General features: G+C 36.0%; 2 protein-coding genes across 7 annotated transcripts in view; one reads left to right on the top strand and one right to left on the bottom strand.

Moving 5' to 3' along the window:
- Positions 1–17,865, top strand: part of LOC132116140 (ribosomal protein S6 kinase alpha-3) — a 46,808-nt gene extending 28,943 nt beyond the window's left edge. For 3 of the 6 annotated variants that reach the window (XM_059524755.1, XM_059524757.1, XM_059524759.1), the window contains 20 exons: positions 4,189–4,305; positions 7,408–7,489; positions 8,473–8,553; positions 8,666–8,745; positions 8,898–9,004; positions 9,872–9,909; positions 10,194–10,336; positions 10,669–10,739; positions 11,634–11,722; positions 12,178–12,242; positions 12,331–12,433; positions 12,631–12,755; positions 12,858–12,983; positions 13,761–13,850; positions 14,375–14,533; positions 15,218–15,379; positions 15,468–15,544; positions 15,620–15,737; positions 15,840–15,980; positions 16,554–17,865. In XM_059524755.1, coding sequence (XP_059380738.1) covers positions 4,189–4,305; positions 7,408–7,489; positions 8,473–8,553; positions 8,666–8,745; positions 8,898–9,004; positions 9,872–9,909; positions 10,194–10,336; positions 10,669–10,739; positions 11,634–11,722; positions 12,178–12,242; positions 12,331–12,433; positions 12,631–12,755; positions 12,858–12,983; positions 13,761–13,850; positions 14,375–14,533; positions 15,218–15,379; positions 15,468–15,544; positions 15,620–15,737; positions 15,840–15,980; positions 16,554–16,676 — 2,097 coding nt within the window. In that variant the 3' untranslated portion in view covers positions 16,677–17,865. Of the gene's footprint in view, positions 1–3,452; positions 3,968–4,188; positions 4,306–7,407; positions 7,490–8,472; positions 8,554–8,665; positions 8,746–8,897; positions 9,005–9,871; positions 9,910–10,193; positions 10,337–10,668; positions 10,740–11,633; positions 11,723–12,177; positions 12,243–12,330; positions 12,434–12,630; positions 12,756–12,857; positions 12,984–13,760; positions 13,851–14,374; positions 14,534–15,217; positions 15,380–15,467; positions 15,545–15,619; positions 15,738–15,839; positions 15,981–16,553 lie in introns of those variants that run through there. The other 3 variants (XM_059524758.1, XM_059524760.1, XM_059524756.1) reach the window with 3 other exon arrangements.
- A 1,063-nt stretch (positions 17,866–18,928) lies between these two features.
- Positions 18,929–20,632, bottom strand: si:dkey-226l10.6 (zinc finger protein 337). The gene is made up of 2 exons (XM_059524050.1): positions 20,183–20,632; positions 18,929–20,020 (listed from the first exon to the last, which is right to left on the bottom strand). The coding sequence occupies exons 1-2, from the start codon at positions 20,465–20,467 to the stop codon at positions 18,929–18,931; spliced, it is 1,377 nt and encodes a 458-aa protein (XP_059380033.1). The 5' UTR covers positions 20,468–20,632.
- Positions 20,633–20,828: the final 196 nt, after the last annotated feature.

Here is a 20,828-nt window from a genome sequence, read left to right as displayed (position 1 = left end):
CCTGGAATCAGGCCTCAAGTCTTTATTGTACAACTTTGATCTTTGTAGCACATATGGCTCTGATTTGTAGTTGAAGTTTATAAGATGCAACTTAAAGACCTCATCTTGTATTCATATCAACTTCCATGTTGACCCTAAAGCGTTAGCGACTCATTCTCATTCTGAAGTATCAGTTTCCATTCTTGGCGACATTGAAATGAGGTGTGAATTATGCTCAGCGAGAGCTGAGGAGAGAGGCGGGGAAGTGCTGCTGGTTGGATGCTTGTATGTGTTTAACATGATGCAGGTGAACAGCAGATTCATCATGCCTCCCTCCCTTTGCGTTTCTTTTCTTCCTGCGATTGGTTAAATTATTTTATCTTTCATATATCAGGAAAACAGCTTGCATTGCAGCTCTTGTTTCCAGAGAAGATTCCAAGTTCCTGCAGACACTTTCCTGTGCTTTTCAGCAAGAACTTAACAAGCCAAGTCATCTGAAGTGGAGTGCAGTTGCTTTTATTCTTTATCTCAAAAGACTTTGTTTCTGGGAAATACTTAGCTTGGATGCTGGAGACAAACTCTCCAGACTGGACTAGTCTAAAACGGCTGCACCGTCACACCATAGACTTTCCCAAGGGGCTTCAGGAATCGACAGAAAGGTTTGAAACACTGTCAGGGCTGGACGGAGATCCCGCACCTCATGGCAGGATGCTGGCTGCTTTGAGGGAGCCCAGGCTGACACGACGCCAGACTGATTTGGGCTGGAGCAGGATGGAGGATTCGCTGGCCTCACTTCCACATCGCTCTCTATGGGACTCTGAGGTATTTATAGTTCCATCGGCTTTGGTGATAACACTGAAGATGGGAAGAAAAGGGAATTTGGGGATCTTCATGGAGGTGGACTTTACACAAGTCTTGTGAGCTTTACATAGGGGGCTGTTGAAAATCTCTAGGTGTGTTCAGAATGGAATACACATATTCTGCACAGTGTTTTCCACAATTTTTCCAAAATAATATTAAGAACAGAATGCAGTAAGCAACTATAAATGTTAATTTTGTCCTGACTTTTGGCAGTTCAGTCAAATGAGTCACTATGTAGATGAGGCTTCAATATTGATTATGATTCATTTGTCACTCTCCAGATTGAAGGTTGGGTGCATTGCATCGAGGGGGACAACAAAACACACAGTGTGCTTGTACAGAGTGTATACTTCATATTTTGGCATTGTAGTAGGTTTTTCTGGTATTTTATGACAAACATTGACATATTATGCAAAAGTATACCGACAGCATTATTCCCTTCGGAACAACCTAATTTTAAAATGGAAAGAGAATTTGAAATGAATAATAATTATTTTGAATTACCACTAATATTTTCCAGATAATATTATAATATTGTATAATATCATTTTTTTTACCTTTATTACAGTGACAATGTAATAACAACTACATTGTCTTTATCATGTCACACATTATAATATCGTTATTTTTTTCGTATTGCACATATTTGGTGGTCCTTTGAATTGAAAACCGATTTTATAAAAATATATAATTTAATTTTTATTTCCATTTTAATCATTTTAGTATAACTTAAGCTTATGTATTTGTTAGTCTTTTTTAGATTTAGGTCTTTCAACTATTTCAACTATAGTATATTTCACATTTTTTATAGATTTTGTTTCAGTTAACAATAACAGCTTCAATTGTAAGCTGTCAGACTTTAAACTTTTGCCTGGTGGACAGTCAAATGGATAAGAAAATATAGACTTTGAAGCTGGGATCTGGGTGATATCTAGGCCACCATTTCTTAAGCCATTCCCTTCATCCCTAAATCCCCTCCCTTTCATTGACTTGGATCTATGTCATTGATTTCATTGCAAGAGTGCCCACTACTAGTGGAAGCCTTGGAAGAAATGGTGATCACTTGGAATCTGCTTTGAAGCATATATATTATTTATTATTGATGTAGCATGCTATACTGTATGTAAATGGGTATGTTTTGGCTGTTTTAAATATTAAAAAATAATATATCATAGATTTGTTTGAGGTGGGGGTAATTTAAACACAATCTGTGGTGATGTCACAACCTTGTTGCACTGTGGTCTGTGGAGATGCCTGACATATGAAGTAGACTTGCTTCATCGCTCAGAATCGAGGGGTCAAGGGTCCATCCACATAATCTTTCCTTGTCCACTTCACAAAGTGGAATGCACTTTAAAATGGCAGCGGGGATTCCCCTGAAGGGAAGTGCCCAGGGAAGTTTGTGAGTGTGTGTTTATAAGTGAAATGCAGCCATAGTGACCAGTGTTCAGCTGTATTAACTTAGCCACTATCAAAGCTGGGTAGATTACTTAGAAACTGTAGTCTGTTACTGAATCCAAATTACAAAACAAAAACTGTATTTAGTAACATAATCTATTACATTACACATTTTAGGTAATGTAATAAGCCTACTTTTTGATTACTTTTAGATTACTAAGTCGTTTATCACATTGATTTAAATAGGATAATCTTGTACCATATTGATATAAAAATGCATACATAGAATAAGTAAATAATTCCAATGCATTAAACATTACGTTACATCAAGGTTTCCCAAACGGGTTTGTAAAGGAACTGCTGGGAGTTTGTCAGTTTAATGAAAAGCAGATAATTAATGAAATCATAAAAATGCCAAATTATAATAAGTTTGAAATAACATGAATCAGAATAAAACACTTACCAAAAAAAATCTAATATTGATTTTTTTTTACCTGCATGTCATGTGACCATTAAACCAACAGGGAACTGTGAAAATGGAAATGTGAGATTTAATTATTAAAACGCTTGTTTTAAAATTTCAGGCTACTTCAAGTAAATCTATTAGGTGAATTATGTTCAGATGACAAAAAAACGTTTGGAAATGTCTGCATTACATGCAAATAAGAAAAATGTTAAAATTGTGCATTCTTTGTGTGAACTTCCACACAACTGGAAGACTTGAATATATAGAAGTGGTATAGGCTATAAAAGAACATTTAATAGATAAAGAGGAATTAGAAAGAATCAATTAATTGTGAATCATTTATTTACATGTGAATAATATATAATTATGTCATCAATAAAAAAAACAACAACTGTAGTCTGATTATGAGTATTTTCAAATGTAATTTAATCTAATTACAAGTACTTAAATTTTGAAATCTGATTAAATAATCCAGATTACATGTAATCAGTTACTACCCAGCTCTGGCCACTAGACTATGTCCATATTAGACTATGTCTAATGAACTAGTTTGAATAACTAGCAGTTTGTCAAGTTACTTTTCGGATTCAAATAAGGCCAGTCTACCTTTTTAGGTAACTGATTTAAAAAAGTTATGACCAGTCTCAAAGAAAAAATTAGGTGAATAACTATTTTATGCAGCCGAATGTTGTATCATTTCAGTTGAACGTTGTCTAATCAACTACTCTTTCTTAATGCATCGTAGTGGAGGTTTTGTTATTGTTTGGGTCTCAGTATATTGAGCAATGGAGGACTGTCTGTGCCCATAAACTTTCATCAGTTGCGTGAGAGACACTTTACTGGTACGCCAACGTAGGATGACATCATCTCACCATGAGGACATGGAAAGCTGATGGATTAGAGGGGGATACAGCGAAATGGATGGAGAGAGAGAGAGAGTGGGAGGAAGAGAGTGAGGAAAGAAAAGCTTGAACGTTGTGTCTTTAGTCACCCTTCTCCACACCCACCGTTACTGGGATTGAGCAGGAGGATTGGGGGCGGTGTCATGGCAACCATGTGGGAAGCTGTCCGTCACTGAGCTTTCTACTGAGTTCGGTCCTGCTCTCTCTGTGCATCAGAAGCCCAGCAGCAGGCGCACACTGGAGAGGGACTGCCGGGGCTCAACCCCTCCTCCCTCAGGCATGGAGCAGGGTGACGAGCCCCAGGTCGAGCCCGAGAACACGTGGGACACAACGGCGCACTGCCGTGATGTGCGTGGCGTGGGTGAGAGTGATGCGTTTGCGACCGCATATTCAAGCCACGTGTTCATTTAATGCTGCATGTTCAGGTTTATTATAGAGTTGAGGTGAATTAAGTAAAAGTGATTTCTCTCTGGCTGGTGATCTTTTTCTGGTTTATTTGAATGTGTTTGTACATCTGTCAAAGTTTTTTGTGTTTCTAGTTGATGTAATTCTCTCACTGGCTTGTTGTCATCATTTCTCCAGGAAGAAGTGTCGGTTAAAGAGATTAGTATCACACATCATGTTAAAGAGGGCTCAGAGAAGGCCGACCCGCAGCAGTTTGAGCTCCGGAAGGTGCTTGGACAGGGCTCCTTTGGAAAGGTATGTTGCATTAATTTGAGGCTGTGAACTAAGATTTTTTTTAATATACTGTATACATGATGGTACAAATTTATTAACGGGTCAAATTTCTGTTATACTGTTTATACCAAGGGTCTTCAACCTTATTAGTCCAAGGACTCCATATAGGTCCATGGAGAGACAGAGCAGGGACTACTGTTGTTATTGTAAACAAAAAAAAATTAGTAAACAGTTAGGGCTGTGCAAAAAATCAAATGCGATTTTCATGCACATCTCATCAGTAAAGATGCTCCTGTAATTAGAAATATATCTCCAGCACGTGCGTTCGGATCAGGGTTGCCAGGTTTTCACAACAAATCCTGCCCAGTTGCTTCTCAAAACTAGTCCAAAACTAGCCCAATCGCGCTTCCAGGAGGTTCCCCGATAAAAATTGCTTCCCGGGGTTACAATATAAGTTTTTTAGCAGGGTTGCCTTGGTAAAATTCGCATTTTAGGTGCTAAATATCACGTTATTTGTATTGGGGTCGCTTCGACCTTCGGACATGGAAAAACACCACAGACTTGGCAACACTGGTTGGCATTTACTACACCGAGCCGTAATTCACTGACAATCTACACAAAATCGATGTTAAAATCGCAGGCGATTCTTTGTCGATTTTGTGTTAGTTGTCGGTAGACTACGGCTCTGTGTAGTATCTGCCGCTCCACCTGAACCAGTGTTGCCAAGTCTGCGATTGTTTTTCATGTCCGCGTTTTGAAGCAACCCCAATACAAATAACGTGATATTTAGCCCCTAAAATGTGAATTTTACTGATGAGATGCACATGAAAATCGCATTCAATTTTTTGCACAGCCCTATAAACAGTTGATGAAAAAAAGTTTTATAAACTTAACAATAACTGAAATAAATATTTTTAAGTTGACATACTAAAATATTAAAATACTTATGAATGAAAAAAAAACACATAAAATTACAAAAAATATAAAATATAAAAATAAAAGCTAATTCAAGATGTTAATAATATTATAGAATTTAAATAATAGGGGCCTCCTTGATACATGCTGTATATACAGTATATGGTGCTGTATTTGAATTAATAAATTTAATCAATATTATATTTTTGCTTAATGCATACTTTCATTTTTCAACTTTTTTTCACTTTATAATAAAGTGAAATAAAGTAATAAAGTAATATAATAAGTTTTCATTTGTTAACATTAGTTAACTGCATTAGTTAGCATGAACTAACAATAAACAACACTTCTACAGCATTTATTCATCTAAGTTACAAATTTGTTTTAGATAGCATCTAAAAGTTGAATTAACATGACATTTTTTATTAACTAATTAGCTACATTTATAATATAAAATAGGTTAATCAAATGATTAACTAGGTTAATAAATATTGTAAAAATTTAGAAAAAGAAACTTACCTTCAAAAAATGATCAAACAAGGTTAAAAAGCAGTTAATACTAGGGGTGTGCACGGATAGTCGAACTTTCGAATATTCGTTCTGCTCTAATTATTCGATAAATAAAAATGATATTCGAATTATTAAATTATGAAAAAATTATTTTAAAAAGTCCACAATAAAACCTAATTCGGTCACTTTCTGTGATTCTCCACGGCATATTTGAAGATGTATGAAAGCAAAAAATAATTAATGAATCAATAAGAACTGCGGTCTTCTACAGTACTTCAAATATGCCGTGGAGAATCATAGAAAGTGACCGAATTGAAGAACATTGTTGCGGCATCTCTCAAGCAACGAATAAACACCGCTAACTTGGAGAATGCAGTGAAAACTCCTCTTCTCGCGTCCGCCCTAGACCCTCGGCACAAACATCTCAGGTTTCTCGATGAAAACATGAGAGAAGTAAGAAAAAAAACTTTTTTGAACATTATTAGAACATTTTCCTTGATGCGAGTGGTGCGGCACCAACGATGAAGAGGATGCAATGCCCACTCGTCGGAAAAGGCTGAGCCAGTTCTTCAGCGATGATTACAGAGAGTCCAGCCGAGACGAGTGGGAACAGTTCTTGCTGGAGCCATGTATTTCACCAGATGAGGATCCCATTCAGTGGTGAAACGAAAACACGAAGCGCTTCACAAAAAGTATTCGCTTAGCACACCGTTATTTGTGAGTCCCGCAAACGTCTGTGCTGTCAGAGCGCGTTTTCTCCATGGTCGGCCTTATTGTTAACAGACTAAGAAGCCGACTTTCCCCCGATCATGTTTACATGCCCGTGTTTCTTAACAAGAACATGTGAAACAATAGAGAAAAAGGCAAAAAAGATTTGCTGACCGTTTAAAAGTTTAAAAGTTAAGTGTAAGCTACGTTCTGTACAATAGCCTAATTGCTGCAGGCTGCTTTACGTTTTTTCTTTGTTCAATTGTTTTTTTTTTTTTTTTGCTTTTAATTTGTACGTTTGTTTGTTTGCACCCATTGTTAAAGGTTTACAGCTACAAAACACAATGTGTAATGTATAAGCTTATTGTGTGTAAGCTTGTTCAAAAATGATGGAAACAATAAATGTTGCTGAAAAATAACGTCTGTCGCATTAAACTTAATTTAAATAAACGAATATTCGAATATTCGTTTTTTGTGAGCTCAAATATTCGAATGTGATATTTGCGGAAAACGCCCATCCCCAGTTAATACATTAATTACTAAGTAATTAATGTATAACATAATCAAATGATGCATATTATATATTACCTGTATGTGATGTTTAAAAAATTTAGGTAAAAAGACTGTGTTGTGTTAATATTGTTACTGTAATTTGAAATTACTCATACAGTGATATAAGATTTTGGTCATACCACCCACCTATACGAATATATTTTTAGTGTTTGGTGTGTGTGTGTTTGCATTGTGCTTTGAGAGGCAATCAGCACAGATGAAAGCATGAGCCATGCACAGATTGAAAAACTGTCATTCATATTTTAACGACAATCTCAGTAAAATTACACGTGGAGCTAGTCATGGTCACTATGGTTACAGTGTCATGGCACAGAACTAATTATGTTTTCAAAAAGAACTGATGAGCACAACAGATCCTGTTTTAAAGCTTTTTTAATGTTGTTTTAATGAAGCCTTGATTTTGTTTGTGGGTTGTAGGTGTTTTTAGTGAGGAAGACAACAGGCCCGGATGCAGGACAGCTGTACGCAATGAAAGTGCTGAAAAAAGCCACCCTAAAAGGTATTAAGCAAGTCAATATTGGGTTTTCAGTGGCCAGTGCTGAGATCTAGAACAATGGCCAATATTACAGTATGTGCATGTACATACATATTTATTTATTTAAATATTTCGTTAACTTTTAAATTATTTAAACAATAATGAAGCAATAAGGTATGCATGTATGTAAATAATTAAAAAATAAAAATGTATATAAAATATAATAAATGTATGTGAATGTATCATTTATTTTTCAGTTATTCATTTTTTTAAATCCTTACTAAAATGAAATTACCTTTTTTTTACATAATCTTTAATCAAACTGCACTGCAATTGTTTATCATTCATTGACAAGACTGCTGGTACAATTTGACAATCCTATTTAAAACACTTCTGTAACCATTATTGAACACTGTTTATGTGTATTGAATAATCAAATATTGATGTGGGTCATGTATAATCTAGGAATTGTAGGAAGTACGATTTGGCAAATTTGACTTCTTGAAACAAATTCAATAAAACAGGAAAAAGGTTTGATGTTTGGCCTTAGTCCTATAGCTGAAAATTCAAATTAATTGTTTTTGTCCTCAAGAAAGGCATGCAGGTTTGCAAGCCAAGATATTAACGGCAGTTCAAAAGTTGCATTTACCTTTTCCACAGTAACCTGTTTAAATTCTGTTTGTTCTACTGTGTTGGTTGGTTAATTCCCAGCTGTAGCTGTTTTAAGAATGTAAATTGATGTTTGTGGAAGGGTACATCTATGAAAAAGAGCCCTTCCAGATGATAAACACATCTACATCCACAGGAGTAAATTGACTCTCCTCCCCCTACAGCTCTCAGCTTCTCTTGTCTCTCTGGCACTGCATTTTTCTCCCTACTTTATTTAATTAGTCATCCGGTGCCATCTGCGTAATTCTGCTGTGGCAGATTTCTGGGCGGGGGGGAACGTTGTTAGTGAACTCAATGGAAGTAAACAGAAGTGTTGTTATTTATGTGTGTGTTTTCAGTACGGGATCGGGTCAGGACTAAGATGGAGCGGGACATCCTGGTGGAGGTTAATCATCCCTTTATTGTTAAGCTACACTATGGTAAGTGCTGGTCAGCAGCCAATCAGAATAAAGAACCGCTCTCGTTCTAATGTTCTGTTAGCCAATGAAGCCATTCTTTCTTTCTCACACTCTTCTCGTGTACTTCTTGCAGCATTCCAGACTGAAGGAAAGCTTTATCTGATTCTGGACTTTTTAAGAGGAGGTGATCTCTTTACTCGACTGTCAAAAGAGGTAAATAGTGAGTGGTTACCTCAAGCAATGCATTTACATTTAAACCTTTAGCAAATGCTTTATCCAGAGCATAGTCTGATTTAGCCACCAGCTTGAAGTGTCTTTGCAGCTTAGAGAGGACAAGACTGTCTGATTGGCCTGTCTTTCCTCAGGTGATGTTCACAGAGGAGGATGTGAAGTTTTATCTGGCAGAGCTGGCTTTAGCTCTGGACCATCTGCATGGACTTGGCATCATCTACAGAGATCTGAAACCAGAGAAGTACTGAATGCTCTCAAATCCAATTTAGACTAGAATTTAAAAGCACAATTCACCCAAATCAATGAAAATTGTTTTTATGTGTGACATTTATTATTTCATTCCAAACTTATTTATTTTAAAACAAAAGGACCATCAAATTCCAAAAAGTGGGAATTTTATTGTACTTTTAAAAAATAAAAAGAAGGGGGAAAAACAAAGTGAAGTATGGAAAGAGAATTTGGGAAAATGTTTTAAATTAATTGAATTATTATAAATGAATTTACATTTTTATTTAGCAAAGATGCATGATATTATTTAACAGTGACAGTATAGACTTTAATAATAAAGTATAACAGAAAATTCTTTATTCATTATTAAGAAATAAATTCTGTTCTTCTGTTTCTTACGACTTATATATATTTAAAAAAAACATTTTAAATGGCAATAATATTTCACAAACAGTACTGTTATACTGCAGAAATGCAGCATTGGTGAACATAAGAGAATTATAAAAAAATATATATATATATTTTTAAAAAATCTTGCTTTTAAAATCTTAAAAATCTTTTGAAAAATAGTGTATATTTTCCTTTCTATGCTTCCAATTTTTTTTTAAATCACTAAAACACATTCACTCACTCGTTCTTTTTTTATTTATTTTTTATCCTTCCTCACTGCTCTCTGTAAAGCCATCCATAAATCACATTTATGCCTGGATAGAATAGGGCTTTAAAAATAATGGCTGTAGTCTTGTAGCCGTGACATATAGAGATATGTCCTCATGGCTCTGGGTGGGAATGGCAGTAAAAAAAAAAGGGGATCCTTTGTCTGAGTGTGTTCATGCTCTGTTAAATGACTTTTTAATGCTGTGAATCTGTGTAATTTCAGCATTCTCTTGGATGAGGAAGGCCACATAAAGCTGACAGGTAGGTAATTTCAGATTGCTGGAATGGCTGCATCAGCATGGTGCCACCTTGAGCGTTTAGGGCTTTGTGTTGATACCATTCGACTGCAGCCTCATGGGAGGGCAGACAGACGATTTAACCTTCCCTCTCAGGTTTATGACTATCTATATCACACTCTATATGACAAGGTGAATCGCAGAGAGCTAATGTGTGGGAAATGAATGTGTAGAAAATGGAGTAGTTTCAGTTGCAGTTTTGTAACACTGATGTTGTCATACTAAAATTGTGTTTGTGTGTGTCTTCAGATTTTGGACTCAGTAAGGAGTCGATCGATCATGAAAATAAAGCATACTCTTTCTGCGGGACAGTAGAGTATATGGCTCCAGAGGTGGTGAACAGAAGAGGACACACTTATAGCGCTGACTGGTGGTCTTACGGTGTATTAATGGTAAGGGAGCACCACTTACTGGTTTTTTTTTTTATTACAAAGGTTTTTTTTTTTTTTTGTACCTTTTTTGAGGGGGTAAATTTTACGCATTTTATTTTATTATTCATTTTTATTAATAAGTTAATAATGTTATTAATAAATTTAAATGATTTTGTGATTTTAAAAAACATTTAGGGAAAAAAAACATTATTAAATAATAACTAATATAAAATTATTGAACACTATTCCAGATTGCTCCAGCTCAGTTTAGATAGTGTTCCATTAGGCAGTAAAGCATAAACAAAAATTATTAACATTTCAGAGAAACAACTTGTTTCGTTCTCCATCCTCAGTTTGAAATGCTGACTGGAACGCTGCCTTTCCAAGGCAAGGACCGCAAGGAAACCATGACTATGATTCTAAAGTAAGTGTGACGGCCTCATCCTTCCGCTATCCCGGCAGAGACTCCACTCACACTATAATCTATACACAGTCATCCACTCTGAGTGGGAAGAGCCAGCGGAATTGGTCTGTGTAACATCTGGATGCTAAGTGCTGTAGAGATAAGGATAAGCCCTTGGTTTAGCTGACAGTGCTGTTTAACTTAAAAGACTAAGCACTTAACTGTCAGTAAACACTTAACTATACAAAACACGCGTCACGTCACAGTGCGGCCTGCTGAAGAGTGAATAACGCTCCAGCGTGACACTAGCACTGCTGTGGTGGATAATTATAATCAAAGGTCTGCGTACAGTTTTACGGCTTTGATAAACTGTAGTAATGTGGTTTTAGTGGAATGACCGCAGACATTTAGAGAAGGCAAGATGAGAGTTTCTCAATTACAATGTTCATCTGAGGCTTCTGCAGAGGACTGAGAAGAACCCACTATTGCAACTGAAGTGAATACAGTAAGTATTAGCTTTGGAAGTGACATCAGTTCAGATGACAGTGACTCATTTTGTCTTTTTCCTCTGTTCTGTGTTGTTGGAACTCAAGACTTGTGTAGACAGATTTTGGATCATAATTTGATTTTATCGCCACAAGATCTGATACACATACACTGATGCTCATTCTGATAAAAAACTGCTCACTTAGAAAGGAAGTGATTTTCTGGCTGACATGACATGTTTGGCATGTAAAGGCTGAAAAATTCTGTAGAAAAGACACTTGGATAACAGAACATTAGAATTACAGTGTTCTTCAATCTGATTGGTAAACGACCGGCACTTAAAATTGTGTAGCTTAATAATAAAGGGATGATCTTTCATTTGCTGACTATCTGAACTCTGGCTTGACTTGTGACTTTTTTTTTTTGTAGGGCGAAGCTTGGAATGCCTCCGTTTCTGAGTTCAGAAGCTCAGAGTCTCCTCAGGAGCCTTTTCAAACGAAACCCTTCCAATAGATTAGGTAAGCCCACTCACATACACTGACTTTGAAAAGTTTGGGTTCTTAATTCTATTCTATTCTATTCTACAAGGACACACTGAATTAACCACAAACATTTATATTGTTAAAAAAATATATATTTCAAATAAAAACTGTTCTTTTTAACTTTCTGCTCTTTAAACATTTTTTTCCACAAAAATGTACAGCACAACTATTTCAGCATTGTTTATAATAATAACGTAAATAATATTTCTTGATATTTCTTAATATTTCATATTAGAATGATTTCTAAAGGATCAAGTTATTTTTGCCTTTTACAGAAGTTAATTACATTTTTTTATATATTCAAATAAAAGCAGTTGTGTCAAATAATATTAATATTGAATTAATCATACTGACCCCAACCTGACTGGGTGGCCATTTCTGCAGAGTTAGTTATTCATATTTGATTTGAACTTGACTGTGGTCATCTGCAGGTGCTGGTCCAGACGGAGTTGAAGAGATAAAGAGGCACCAGTTTTATGTTACCATCGACTGGAATGTGAGTCTTTACAGGAACGTTTTTACAGGAATGACACTCTATTAATGTAAGGTGGTTTTAATGTTTTATCGTGTCTTGTTTGTCTAAGAAATTATTTAGAAGAGAGATTCACCCACCCTTCAAACCAGCCTCTGGCAGACCAGACGACACATTCTACTTTGACCCAGAATTTACAGCAAAAACTCCCAAAGGTACATCAGCTTATAATAACGGACTATGTCTGGTGCTAGATCAGGTAGACTGTGTTTGCCAGCCATCTTTAACCCCCTCTCAGATAGAAAACATGAAAACCTATTTATTTAAATGCTGCTAGACCTTTTGAAATCTGTCAGATTATTTAATAGTGTATTTAATAACTTAATCAAAGCCGCTGTGTGTTTTCTGCTAGACTCTCCAGGTGTACCCCCTAGTGCCAATGCCAATCAACTCTTCAGAGGTTTCAGTTTTGTGGCCATCAGCTCAGAAGAAGACTCTCAACCCTTGCAGAGCAACAGTGTGAGCTCTATAGTTCAGGTATACACGCAGTTAAGCCTCTTTCCACGTAGTATATACTGTTTTTAATGTCTAGAGTCAGATTTTATGTCAGCATTACATCTGGTTGCTTTCACTCCGTAGCAGCTCCACAGAAGCGTGTCTCAGTTCAATGATGCATATGAGGTGAAGGAGGATATCGGGGTTGGCTCATATTCCATCTGCAGACGCTGCATACAGAAAAGCACAGGAATGGAGTATGCAGTGAAGGTGAGAAACAAGTCATATTAAACCAACACGCTGACTGGTTGCTTTCATCAAGGCAGTAAGCCACCATCCAGAACACTTTAGCAAATTAATAAAAAAAAAAAAGCTAAAATATTTTTAAATGTCCCAGTCATTATTGGATATTTAACTGTGCCTGATCTTTTCCCATTATATTTAGATTTAAAATAAAGCACAAAAAAATAAAATCAATCATTTTAATTGTAAATTTAGTCCTCATAACATAACATAAATGTATCAAAAAGGAACACTCATAAATAATTATAAAATAATAATTATTGAACAAAAAACTTAATATATTTAAAAAAAAATTAAATCAAACTTTAAATGAGAGTTAAATGTTATTTTAAAAATTTTATATATGGACATTATTTTTCATTTTTAATAATAAAAAACACTACTAATTTATTATCTTTGTTAAATTGTATTATTTAACAAATGAAAATGTCTTGATTTTGATTGCTTCCATTGTCCTCATTTGTAAGTCGCTTTAGATAACAGCGTCTGCTAAATGACTAAATGTAAATGTAATATTTAGCATATAACAATGAATATACGGTAAAAAAAATTTATAGTGGACATTATAATACAGAAATTCATTTCACTTATTGTTTTATTTTCAATATATATATAGTTATTTAAAATGTAGACAGCATTAATTTTAAGTATTTTTGGCCTTTTGAAAGACAATTTAGTACTGCCTTTTTAAACAATGACTTTCTTGGACATTGTAATATATCTCTCTATATTTTTCTTGTTTAGATAATCAATAAAGTTAAACGGGATCCAACAGAGGAGGTGGAAATTCTGTTACGCTATGGACAGCATCCAAATATAATCACCTTGAAAGACGTGAGTGTTTCGAAACAAGGATGCAGTCTTTTTATTTCCTCCGTGAGGTTGAAAGACAATAGTCTGTGGCAGCAGACTCTGAACTTTGTCTTAGTGGCTAAACACAATTATATTAAGGTAATGTCTTGTTCTTTTCAAAGAGCATTGATGTGTTTACCTAAAACCGATTCTGGAATGAGAGTACTGTAATGAGTTTCTGCTCTCATAGCGTTTCCTGCAAATTACTCCGAGCAGGTTATCCATCATTCATATTCATTTAGCAGTGTATTAGTATTATTGTTTCCAGTGTTTCCTTACATTATAAATGCATCTGCTTCAAGTGTTCCTTAAACATGGCATTGATTGCCTTCTAACACAACGTTTGTTTTGCTGCAGATGTAAACATCCTAATCATGCTGTTATGTATTGCAGAATTGGTTTCTACAGCATTTAATGAAATGTGATGTTAGTAATAAAATAGAAGAGATGTTGAATTTAAACTGATTAGCGATGATCGAGTAATATAACTGTGTCACTGTATGCAGGTGTACGACGATGGCCGCTCAGTGTATCTGGTGACAGAACTGCTGAAGGGAGGGGAACTGCTGGATAAGATCCTCAGACAGAAGTTCTTCTCAGAGCGGGAGGCCAGCGCTGTGCTGTACACCATCACAAAGACTGTGGAGTACATGCACAATCAAGGGGTATGTGACCTCTCTAGAGCTCAAACTCTAGCATGTGCGCAGTACATCAGAGACAATAGCTGAGGGAATGAAACTTAAAGCCCTGTTGAAGTACATTAAGATTGTGATCTTGGGAAACACATGAGGCTTTGCCTTGGTCTTAACATGTACTGGTTTATAATGGCTCTGATGCAGATAAACTTAACATTAGAAGCCAGTTTGGTCTCATTCAAGCCGCGATAGATGTACACTGCCATTCAAGAGTTCTCGAGACATTTTGAAAAAGTCTTATATGCTCATCAAGGCGGCATTTATTTGATGAAAAATAGTCAAGGCAAGGCAAGTTTATTTATATAGCACATTTCATACACAAAACCGTAATATTGTGAAATATTATCACAATGTTTTTTATTTTAAACTGTTTTGTAAAATGTCATTCATTCCTGTGATGCAACTTTTGATCAATTTAATGTGTCCTTGCTAAATGAAAGGTATTTATTTCTTTAAAAAAAAAAGAAATCACACTGACACCAAACGTTTGAATGGCAGTGTAATATAACTGTACATAATAAAATTTAAATGTAAAATAACAATAATAATTTGAATTAGAAATTTAAATGATTATTTAAAATGTATTAAAAACTGTATTTATACGGTTCGTGAGCCACCTTGGATCTAACGTAAGCTTCCTTTCGTCCTCATCAGGTGGTTCACAGAGATCTGAAGCCCAGTAACATTCTTTATGTGGATGAATCTGGGAATCCCGAGTCCATCCGGATCTGTGACTTTGGCTTTGCCAAGCAGCTGAGAGCGGAAAACGGACTGCTGATGACGCCCTGTTACACTGCCAACTTTGTGGCCCCAGAGGTACATTTTACATGTCGGAGGAGGCACAGTATTTTGTAAAATAAAAGTCAGTTTCTTAATCCAAAAAAATAATAATTTTGGTCCTCAGGTGCTGAAGAAACAGGGGTATGATGCTGCCTGTGATATCTGGAGTTTAGGTGTCCTTTTGTACACAATGTTAACTGGGTAAGCAAGTAGGTAAACCAGCACTATAGTTTTCAAAATGTGTTTGTATTCAACTGACACTGGGCTTTTTCTCAGATTCACTCCATTTGCTAATGGCCCAGAGGACACTCCAGAGGAGATTCTAGCTCGAATCGGCGGTGGGAAGTTTTCTCTCACAGGCGGATACTGGAGCTCTGTTTCATTTGAGGCAAAGGTACCCACTTGAGAAGAGCATCTAAATTACACTCTTCAAAAAACATCTCCTTAAAGGCCCAACAGACAAAAAAAAATCATTCAAACACCTCGTCTTTTACAGGACTTGGTGTCTAAGATGTTGCATGTAGACCCCCATCAGAGACTAACAGCTGCACAGGTGTTGAAACATCCCTGGATCCTTCACAGAGACCAGCTCCCCAAATACCAGCTGAACAGACAGGACGCCCCCCATCTGGTCAAGGTTTGGCCCTGCCCACACATTATCCTTTAGAATAAAACTTATACATCTAAAAAAAAGATTCCCATAAATATTTTACTTTGCTCTTAGAATTATTTGATATTTTAAATGCTCCTAGAATACACAAGGGTCCCAAATTCACTGATTTTTTTTTTCTAATATCAAGGAAATGTACTGTATTTCTATAGTATTAGCAGTCTTTTAAATATTATTAAATGTATATTTAAATTCTTTTTTATATTTATATATATATATATATATATATATATATATATATATATATATATATATATATATATATATATATATATATATATATATATATATATATATATATATATATATATATATATAAAATATTGCATCCTTTGTTCCACAGTATAAATTCTTTTAGGACTTTGCAATTGCAATATTTTATATATATATATATATATATATATATATATATATATATATATATATATATATATATATATATAAAATATTGCATCCTTTGTTCCAGTAGGTAAGGACTAATTATTATGAATGAGGATAGATTAATTCAGGAAGGTTTGTGTGAAATCTTTCCTCCTGTAGGGGGCGATGGCTGCTACATACTCTGCCTTGAACAGGAACGTTCCTCCCATGCTGGAGCCCGTGGGCTGTTCTATTCTCGCTCAGCGCAGAGGAGTGAAGAAACTGACCTCCACTGCTTTATGAGCAAATACCTTCCACCTCCAGCCCTGTGAACTCTTGCTTGGTTTGAGCACAGCCAGAACTCGGCTTGCTTGCTGTCCACCATGCATCATGGCCTTAGAGCCAAGCGTAGATTCTGAGGACCCCTGGTGGACAATTAAAATCTTCCTTCACTGTTTACTACGAGGGCCAATAAAAACAGTTCGGCCTGTACAATCACGGCTCTGCCTCTAAACACAAACCAATAAAGAATCTGTGGACTATTTCTGAGGAGCAAATTACCTGAGTGTATGAATATAAACATACTGCATCTCAGTCATTATAAAAAGTTTAGATGTATTCAGGGAGGATGTGGATTTAAGAGGACGACAACAAATTCCTGCACCAAAGTGTGCGCACAGTTGCGAAAAGCTCCAGTTGTATGGGGATGTTGTATACGGGATGCGTTCCTGTCAGGCTAACACTGAATATTCAAATTGTATCCTGTTCTGGCCTTTTATTTTACGTCATTAATGCCACATTGCATATTTAAGTTCCAGCAAACCTTGTTCTCCAGTCATTTTTGGATAGCTAACTTGTAGAGACTCCTTCAGCAGATCCATACAAGACTATAAGACAAATGTTTATATGACCACTGCTGGCGTTAGTTTTTAGCGTTCCTTTTATAAAACGACATTGTGAACGAGGTCCAAAGCACAAAAATGCAGAGGAGGCCTACATGTAAACGGCACAGAATGTCAAATAGAGAACTCAGGTGAAACGCAATACATTATACAAAAAAAAGAAATAAGCTGGGATGGAAATGTAAAAGGCTGTAAACCTGCTGACCTGTTTATTTGTTTGGATGTAGAGAAATACAGAAATGCTCAGAGATTTACTTTTTTAGTGACTACTTACAGCCTTGACATATTTTTATAAATGTGCATGGGCAAGATGCTATATTAGCTCTGTGCAAGTGGGCATGACTGAGGATGTTTTCCCCCTTTTGATATTTTTTTTAATTCTTCTTCTAATTCCTTGCGGGTTTTATTTTTGTTTGTTTTTTCCTGAGCAAGTTTAAATATGTTGTGCATTTTTCTTTTCATCTCAGTTGTATTTTTCCCGTCTTTGACTTGGAAGAGTTCTGAAAATGTTGCTGTCCATATAGCAAGCTGCTATTCTGTTCTTTCTTTTGTACATGTAGAAAATAAAGTTTGCCATTTTTACAAAAACACTTTATTATGACTGTAAATGTCTTTTTTTGCACTGTTGTCATTTTTATAGAAAGTGTTCATCATGGGTGAGCCAAAATATGAAACCGTATGTTTCAACACTATATTAATTATTTATAATTCTGGTTTTTAATAATTTTGCATGCTTAGTTTGCAGTGTGACTGAGCCTTTAGAAACAAATTTACTAAATATATATACACTACCATTTACAAACCATATTGGTGTAAATTAAAACACTAATATGAAATATTGTTACAATTCAAAAACTTATTTTTAAAATGTATTCCTGTAATGTATAAAGCAGAATGTCTCCAGTCTCCAGTGTCACATGATCCTTCAGAAATCATTCTTATATGCTGATTCGATGCTCAAGAAACCTTTATTAGTATTGTCAGTGTTGAAAACAGCTGTGCTGCCGAATATTTTTGAGGAAAATTTTCTAAATGAATAGAAAGTTAGAAAGAACAGCATTCAACAGAAATTATAATTGTCTTTACTGTCACTTTTGCTCGATATAATGCATCCCCATGCTAAATAAAAGTATACATTTTTCATTAAAAAACTTACTAATGCCAAACCTATAACCTATTGTATTTATAACTATAAAATGCAGAAGATATAACCATAAATTTGTCTCTTCGCATCAAGACTTTGACCACAACAATTGGTCTTAAAGTAATAATCATACATGATATTTGAATACTGTTTTAAAGAAATGCATCGTATAAAATATTTGTCTTTGTAAATATGCACATAGAATGTCTAAACATTATTAGCAGCTAAACATTATTACTAACACCACAGAGACTTACATTTTCTACATGATAAAAAGATAATCAAATGGACGTACAATATATCGTTACATATTCTGTAAAAAGAAATACAGAAATCTGCCTACAATCTACAATTTGTAGTTTAACTGACCATGTAGCTAACATTTAAACAGAATTAGGCCCTTAGGTTTAATCATAAACCTACCTAACTAGTGAAAGAAAACATGGGTTTTCACCTTTGGTTAGCTAAAACTGTTAATTCATTATACAATTCTTGTTTAGACTGAGATCTCATTGTGTGCCAGAGACTCCACACCTTCGGCTGCTGCCGGATCCACTGGATTCCCAGACAGACCCTGTCTCATCTTCACAGAGCAGCTCCATCTCAGCTTCTTCCTGCCTCCCGGTGACTGGATCCATTCCTTCCTCAGAGCTATTCACACTGACGAGACTGATTTCAGGATCGTCGGGCTGGTTCTCAACAGACTCGTCATCAGGCTGCTGCTCGGGAAGGCTCTTGTGCTCATGGGTGGCCATGTGTGATGTGTAGCCTCGCTGTGAAAAATAAATTTTGCAGATGTCGCAGTAGAACGGGGTCATCACGTTGTGTTTGTCCATGTGTTTGACGTAGCCGTTGACTCTTAGGAACCCCTTATCGCAGATCTTACACAAGAGTTTCTCTCCAGCATGAGATGACTTGAGATGCTGAATGAGGGAACCTCTAAACTGAAAGCTCTTTTCACAGATGGGGCAGATGCATGTGAGTTTAGATGAGTGATGTTTCATGTGAGCAACGAGGGCAACTTTGTAGCCGAAACGCCTGGGACATAAGTGGCACTTGAACGGCATGGTCGACTCGGCATCCTCGTGAACCTTCTGGTGAGCTTTCAAAAAAGCTTGATGGGGGAAGCCCTTTCCACAGTGTTGGCACACAAACCTCCCTTCTGGATTCTCCTTAGTGTGTATGACTCGATGGCTCAGAAGGAGACCCATTTTATGAAACCTCTCCCCACAAATTGAACAAATATAAAACTTCTCCTTGACTTCGGATTCGGTTTTATTTTTAGCGTGATTGGCCCGTCGGTGCTTCATCAGGGTGCGTCTACTGCGAAACCTCTGGCCACAAGTTAGACAGTTGATGTACTTTCTGCCATGATCTTCTCTAACCCCGGAAATTTCGGTCGAGATGCCGTCCTCAGTAATGGCTAGCTCACTCTCTTCATCTTTAACACCCTCATCGGGTGAGGAGATCAGCACTTGTCCAGATGTCATGTTGGAGCTCAGCTCATATTCAAGAGGCTCCTCTTTGACACAAGCAAGTGAAACAGCCTCAGAAATGGTGATCTTACATGTGTCATCTGCCAAACTCTCATCTTCTGCTTCCTGTCAGATACAATATGACACAGTATAGTATTACATATTATTATACATCGGTAGATGTGTTTACATTTAAATTACATAACATAATTAAATGTAACTGTACTTTAAGTGTAATTATATATTAAGTTTATAAATCATATATAATAAATAAAATGAAGATCTTACCTGTATTACCCTTTCTGACTCGGGTGATCGATTAAGAGTTTGTACTGTAGGAACAGCATCCACGCTTAGTATCATGCATGTGGTGTAACCCAGATCCATTTTGAAGTAGTTCTCCTCGGAGAAATGTTGCCCGCACACTCGGCATGAAGAGGTTGGGTCTTTACCTTTACTGTCTTCGATAAACTTCAACCACAGACTGCGTCTTTTCGGATCCTCGGGTAACATGTAATGAATAATGGTGTCCGATCGGTTCGGACAACCACCTACCACACATTTATGCAGCATGTTTAAAACGCAACTGGTTTGAGCCTCAATATGGAATGTTTAGACTAAGCTGTTAATTGCATCTAGATTGCATACGATCAATTGATCATAGTAGAAAATTCCACTTTGAGACCTTTTAAATAGTGAAAAGGCGTTCAACCCAAGGCGCAATGCTGTTTCTTCTGATGCCACATTTTGATGAGGAAACTATCGCCACCTACCGGATAGGAGGACAAGTACATTTCTTGCGATTAGTTTGTTTTTTAATCTTAGATTTATTTTTATTAAGCGCTTCTTTCTTTTCCACTGTATTTTTATCCGTGTTAACATCTATACCTTTAGCTTTACATAATATATATGTTCTTTTTTCTTTTCTCTTAAA

Source organism: Carassius carassius, chromosome 35, assembly GCF_963082965.1.
Source record: "Carassius carassius chromosome 35, fCarCar2.1, whole genome shotgun sequence".
NCBI classification, from domain to species: domain Eukaryota; kingdom Metazoa; phylum Chordata; class Actinopteri; order Cypriniformes; family Cyprinidae; genus Carassius; species Carassius carassius.
The sequence above is the reverse complement of the archived record's forward strand: the minus strand, read 5'-3'. Positions and strand labels throughout refer to the sequence as shown.

What these genes read in the sequence shown, in the direction of transcription:
- si:dkey-226l10.6 (XM_059524050.1), bottom strand. Translation starts at nt 20,467, where the DNA reads ATGCTGCATAAATGTGTGGTAGGTGGTTGTCCGAACCGATCGGACACC. An exon ending in AGTCAGAAAGGGTAATACAG is followed by an intron (nt 20,021 to 20,182) that starts GTAAGATCTTCA and finishes TGTATCTGACAG; the next exon opens with GAAGCAGAAGATGAGAGTTT.